The sequence below is a fragment of the Bubalus kerabau genome, chromosome 1 (genome assembly GCF_029407905.1).
Source record: "Bubalus kerabau isolate K-KA32 ecotype Philippines breed swamp buffalo chromosome 1, PCC_UOA_SB_1v2, whole genome shotgun sequence".
In the NCBI taxonomy this organism is placed as follows: Eukaryota; Metazoa; Chordata; class Mammalia; order Artiodactyla; family Bovidae; genus Bubalus; species Bubalus kerabau.
The window spans coordinates 91,381,150-91,387,819 of record NC_073624.1 but is presented as its reverse complement, the minus strand read 5'-3'; the positions used below and the strand labels follow the sequence as shown (position 1 = coordinate 91,387,819).

Sequence of the window (6,670 nt, the reverse complement as noted above, 5' to 3'; positions counted from 1 at the left end):
AAACAACTCAGAGGAACTGATATTTACAGTAAATGGAGTATTTATGAAAAATCTGGCATCAGCTATATTATATATATGTATATATAGAACCCAAGATTATATGAACTAGGAAACATGTTGTATTGTATATCTCAACAGCAGTACTAGAATGCAGAGTTTAAGACTGGGATTTATACCGTGGGATTTGGAAAAGGAGCAGACATCTTGTTTTCAAAACCTGAAGTTTTTCTCAAGACCAAAATCAACGTTGTAACTGCCACAGACAGGAAAAAGGGAAGCTTTGCTTGCTTTAATTGTTCATCTGCATCAGAAAGTCCAGTATCCCTGAGATAGGAACCACTGCAATAAGAAGGGAGTGAATAGGTTCTCCCAAAGGAAGATTGTTGCTTAATTATGCATCTTGCCCTGGAACCAGGAGCAAACTTTGTTTCCCAACCTAATGCTTGGCAGCACCGAGACGCTTCAGTAATGGTTCATCATAAACCCAGCATTCTCCATCTTCATGAAACAACCTTGTCTCCCACTGAATTTCCTTTTCCTTCCTTTCTCGGGCTTCTGCTCTTTGTCTTTCTTCAAGTCTATGCTTGGCTTCAGTTGCTGCATCAATGTCTCTGATTTTTAAGTTGAAAGTGACATCCTTCCAAAGGCAGCGGGATTCGTACTCATTCTGATCTTCCAGCTTCCTTACTTTCTTCTTAATTATAGGCAACTTCTTGGTATCGATAATAAACTACATTTTCCCCTGTTGAGTATTTTGCATACATTACACCATTCCACTCCCCTTCAATTGAGCAGAAAGACTTGTCGTTTGGAGAAAAAATCTCAGCAGTAATTCTGTGCTTCTTGCCCCCATAGAAAGGTTTAGTGTGGAAGACGATATTTGCACTATAGCCAGTTTTGGAACAATTAATATTGCATTCTCCGCCTAGTTCCACCCAGGGCACTGTGAGGATAGACCTGCCGTAACCATTGGGGAATGTGAGAATATAATGTTCGTCATGCTCTAGACACGAGACACAACCCTGCCCTATGTTGTGCACCCCAATTGACATCCCAAGGAATTTTGATTTGGTCCAGATATGAGCATTGAATTGTATCTTCTTATTAAAACACTCAGCATAAAAAGCTGAAATGGGTGGATGATGAGAAACCTGCTCAGCCACAAATGTTACACTATTGTTGGAAACCCAGGGAACTGGTCCTTCTGAAACTAGCTCCGCATTCTCTTCAGTATCATTTGGTAATGTCCAGTGACGCTGAAAGGTTTCACCCAAAATGGGGTTGTATGGCTTTTTGGCAACAGATCCTTTCCTTCCTGTGTGAAAGGCTGAGAGAGACCATTTCACAACCTGAACCATTCGGTCTCTGGCATCCTTCTGGTCACTAATACAAACAGGTCCGGATGAGCAAAAAAGTCTGCATACATTTCTAAAAGAGATCTTCTTTCAAGAATAAATGTTGGAAGAACTACCTTCGTAAGATCCATTCCAAGTCTAACCTGTGACAACAGATGCATGATAACACTCTTGTGCTCTTCCACCGACCCTACCTCCCCTTCGTCATCTCTATCATCATGTGAATCGAAAAGGTCAGCATCGCTTGTTCCATTGGACATAGAAGAATTAAGTGATTCTGTGGTATCTGGACGCTTTAGACTATTTCCCGAGCTGCTGTGTGTCAAGACTGAGGCAGATCTAGAGGAATCTATTAAGCGCTTTGGTGATGAGCCACTCTGATGAAATTCATCTGCATCATAGAATTCATCTTCACTGCTAGAGTAAGAGAACTCTGGGACTGTGTTTGGAGACAAGTTGACATGGCTTGGAGAAGTCAGACTGCTACTAGGGGGTGAGTGGCCACTGCCTGTACTATTTGGTGTTGGAGTCTGATGATGTCCCAAGGTTGCTAATACAGGTCCAACTGGTAGAGAAGATGGACGCTGCTCTGACTTACACAACTGAGTAGGTTCTGGAGGTAAGACAGTCTGGGAAGGCATTGTGTTGACCACAGGTTCCAAGGGACTAGGTTGATACATTGCATCCACAGGATTAATAGTACTTATAATTCCATCTGCGTGATTCTCCGCAATATACTGGTCTTTAGCAATCTGCAGCAACACAATGCAGTGTTTAATTGATTCTACCATGCTATTTGTTGTCTCTTTGAGGGTTTCAGTTTTCTTTCTCTGTTCATCATCTTTGCAGTTTTGAAGTTTGTCATCAAAAAGCTTCAACTGTTCTATCAATATTTGTAGGTATGCATCAGCCTCTGTAAGTTTCTTATCAAAGTCCTGGACACTAGGAACAAATCCTGAATCCAAACCCCCAGGGGGCGACGGGATGGAGGCAGGGAGAGAATCACACTCGTGCCCACGGCCTGGGCAAGCAGCAGGGTCTCTGGGAACTCAGGGGTGGGAGCCGGCCCCTCTCCCAGACCCTCCGGGTCTACTCACTCCGCAAGTGGCCCCCAAGAAAGCCATTCGCCAAGGCCCCCGCCCTCTGTGCCTCCAGGGGAGGGAGCCGAGGGCTGCTTCCGAGCACCCCTCTTCGCCCCCCCTCCGCCGAATCACCGATGCGGAGCAGTTGGTCCCATTTTATTTTTTAAACTCCACCACACAGTATGTAAGATCTTAGTTTCCCATCGAGACCCCTGCTCCCCTGGGGTGGGGTGGTAGTGCAGAGTGCTAACCATTGAATTGCCAGGGAAGTCCCATCTTTCCATTGTTTTTTAAAAAGTTATTGGCAAACTGCCAGCATCCACATCACTCAGTCTGGTGGTTTTATAAATTAACAGGTTCAGATACCTTTGGGGGGGGTGTGGGGTACGGAGTAGAGGCCATGGAACCTGTATCCTAGCACCCAGAGATTCTGATGGCCACTTGTCTGGAAATGCAAAGTGAAGAGTTTGGAAAAGGCCACACCTAACTACTACCCTCCTCCAAGGTTTTATCCTCTGTAATTAAGATTTGGTAGGAAGAGACTTATTTGGGCTGCATTATAGCTCAGGAAGTGCGGGAGTCCCTAAGCAAAGATTACCTGTTAGAAGACATGGCCTGCCTGTAGTGGCAGCATCCTGAGGGAGCTGTGGCCTCAGTGTAGATCTAAAGATGGAGCTGGAGCCCTATGTTCAGCTGGTCAGTTATCCTGCTGAAATGGAGCTCCTTTCCTGGACAGAGTTTGAAGTTCCCTGGTGGTACTTCAGAGAAAGTGGTTGGGGGTGTGATTGAGTCAATGAAGAGGAGTTTGAGCAAACTCCAGGAAATAGTGAAGGACAGGGAAGCCTGGCATGCTGCTGTCCATGGGGTCACAGAGTTGGACATGACTGAGTGAACAACAAATAGATCCTATCTTCACCAGTAAGAGTGCCTTTGGGATCAGGACCTGTAATCTTGCAGAGCCTAAAGTCAGGTGGAAATACCCCAACAGGTCATGGGTGTAATAAGTAGGGCTACTCTGCTTCTGTCTCCTGGTCCCAAGCCCACTTCTTTTAATTCCCAGGGGAACATAACAGTTTCTAGAGATCTCTTATTTAGTGCATGTTGTGCGTGCTGAAGAAGAGGGCCTCCCCAGAGGCCCAGCACCTGCAATGCAGGAGACCTGGGTTAGATTCCTGGGTTGCAAAGATCCCCTGGAGATGGAAATGGCAACCCACTCCAGTAATCTTGCCTGAGAAATCCCGTGGACAGAGGAGCCTGGTGGGTTACAGTCCATGGGGTCACAATAAGAGTTGGACACAACTTAGCGACTAAAATAATGAACAACTGTGTCCTGAAGGATAGCACTCATCCTTGAATTTCCTCCATGCTGGTGTTTTTCAACTGTACCTTCAGTAGGCTGTTCCAGGGCTGTCTAAGGCCAGGTGCTTCTGGATGGTGTAGTGTGTGATATGATCAATTGAGTCTCCTTTGCTGTGCAGTGGATTCCTTAGGTGCTATGTCATGTGGAATTTCATCCCTGCAGTGCTTCCTGAAGCCCTGTGAACAGGAAAGGCAAAACCCGTACCTGAAATAGGCATCCCTGTGAGGATGTATCACTTGCTCTCGAAGGACTGAAAGGGCCTGGTATGTTCTGCTTACTACCAAGAAGGTGGTGTGGTTGAGGGATAGTGCATAACAGGGGCTCAGGGTTCCCTCTGTTGGTGGCTGCTTAGACATTCGAAGGGGACAGTAGCCAGGTGATAACTAGGAGTCCATTTCAGTATAACCTCTATCTTTGTCTACTTCGTTTATGTATCTGTCCTAGTTCTAGGGTGATGATGAAGGATAGCTAACATCAGCTGATCAAGTCACTTTGTCTACTTGGTTTTTCAGTGCCATTTTTAAGTGGAGAATGCTTTCTGGTGGTTGTTAACAAGTGATAGTGATAGGAAACATTTTCATGTTTCACTCATATTCTCATGTCTTGTCATGTATCTTTACCTCACTCTCTTTGTGTCTTCTAGTCCCTTTTCCAATTTCCTGACCAGTCAGCCAGATCCTTGGTCGCTGCTTAAGAATCTGTGTATATTCTTACCTTCGGCCATGTCTCCTTCCTCAAAAAGTAGATGGCCAAGTGCACTGCTCACGTCTTCATCTACTGAGATGTTTTTCTCTTTTCACTGAAGGCTGAATTAAAGCATATAGGAAGATGTCCCTAGGTTATATGCAAATACTATGCAGATTTTGGTATGCCCAAGTGTCCTTGAATCAACTCTCCACAGATACGAAGGGATAACTGTTAAATGCTCCAATAAAACATGGGGATAAATCTTAATAATTTTGGATTTAGCCACAGTTTTGTAGATCTGACAGCAAAGCACAAGCAGTGAAAAAGTAAATTGGATTTCCTCAAAATTAAAAATCTGTTTGTATCAAAAGATACAATTCAGAAAGTGAAAATATAGCCCATAGAATTAAAATATTTGCACATTAAATATATGATGAAACGTTATCCAGAGTATGCCAACATAAAGACAAACCCCCAATTTTAAAATGGATAAATGACCTCAATAGACCATTCTCCACACAAGAAATACAAATGGTCAGCAAACAGAAAAAAAAGATGTCAAATATCATTAGTCATGATGAAAGTGCAAATTAAAATCACAATTCAACAACAACTTCTCATATTCTAAAATGGTTATAATTAAGAAAACGAAAAATGACATGTTAGCAACAATGTAGAGAAATTGGAAACTTTAAAAGTTGTGGAAATGGGAAAAGGCACAACCTATGCTTACAACATAAATGTACAATTAGCATATGGTTCAACAACTCTGCTCTCAGATACATACCCCAAGGAACTGAAAACAGCTGTACACATGTATATTGATAGCAGCACTGTTCACAAGAGCCCAGAGGCAGAAACAATGCAGATATCCATCAGTGGGTAAATAGGTCAGCAAAATGGAGTAGATCCAGAGGTTAAGAATCCTGATGGTCCAGTGGTTAAGACTCCACACTTCCAGTGCAGGGGTGCAGGCTTAATCCTTGGTGGGGAACGAAGATACCACGTGCTACACAGTGTGGCCAAAAAATAACAAAAATGGGGTAGATTCCATACACATCATTATTATCTGTCATAGGAATAAAGTAAAATGGCTCAGCTTCTGTGGAAAACAGTATGGTAGTTCTTTAAAAACTTAAACACAGAATTAATGTATGATCAATTTCACATGAGGATATATACCAAAAAGACTGAAAGCAGGGACTGGAACAGATATGGGTACAGTCCTATTCATAGCAGCATTAACCACAAGAGCAAATGGTAGAAGCAACCCAAGTGTCCACTGATGAAAAGAATGGGTAAACTAAATGTGGCATGTATACAAAGTAATGTAATTCAGTCTTCAAAACTAAGGAAATACCAACACATGCTATAATGTGTATGAGCCTTGAAGTCATGACGATGAGTGAAATAACTCTGTCACAAAAAGAGAAAAATGTGATTTCACATGTATGTGGTATCCAGAAAAGTCAAATTCAAATTCAGAACATAGAATGTGGTTGGTTGCCAGGAGCTGAGGAAAAGTAGAGCTTAATGGCTACAGAGTTTCATTAGTGAAAATTGAAAAGTTCTGAACATGGATGGTGAGGATATTTGTATAACAATGTGAATATTGTTAATGCCATTGAATTTAAAGCATAGTTAAAATGGTTTGAATGGTAAATGTTATGTATATTTAAGCACAATGAAAAAAATGAAGTACTGACGTTACCACATGGATGAACATCCCAAGTGAAAGAAGCCACACAGAAAAGAGTAGCTTGATCATACTCATCTAGTGGACTTTAAATCCATCAAGATTGTGAAACTGAGGTAAAGTGTCAGTAATGGTTCCAGAAAAATAAAACTGGATCAGTTTTAGTCTGGTGACAAAGTGAAGAATCAGAGGCCACGGTAGATCCCCTCGATGGAAGAGTGAATAGACACTCCACTGAAAGAACAGTGTGCAGGACCCATCAAAGTCCCACAGTGCATTTTTGTACAGCAGTGCTGATCCTTAGAGTTGGCCCCACTAAAATTCTTGCTCAATTTTTCAAAGATCCATCACAGTACTGGTTGAAACAGTAGGAAATTGGCAACAACACTGATGTTCATGGAGATGGGGATGGGATCCATCAGTTTTAGTCCACATGGATGGACGAATTCTGTGCAGCTAAGAAAGTGGGTGTAGGGTCTCTATCTGATGA

The 6,670-nt window shown here is 42.6% G+C and overlaps 1 protein-coding gene across 1 annotated transcript; it reads right to left on the bottom strand.

The window, feature by feature from the left end:
• Positions 1 to 337: 337 nt before the first annotated feature.
• Positions 338 to 2,442, bottom strand: LOC129653090 (oxysterol-binding protein-related protein 9-like). Its single transcript, XM_055582402.1, is given in 3 exon segments — positions 338 to 724; positions 726 to 1,390; positions 1,393 to 2,442. Coding segments are annotated over 3 exon segments (1,707 nt in total). The 5' UTR covers positions 2,147 to 2,442; the 3' UTR covers positions 338 to 436.
• Positions 2,443 to 6,670: the final 4,228 nt, after the last annotated feature.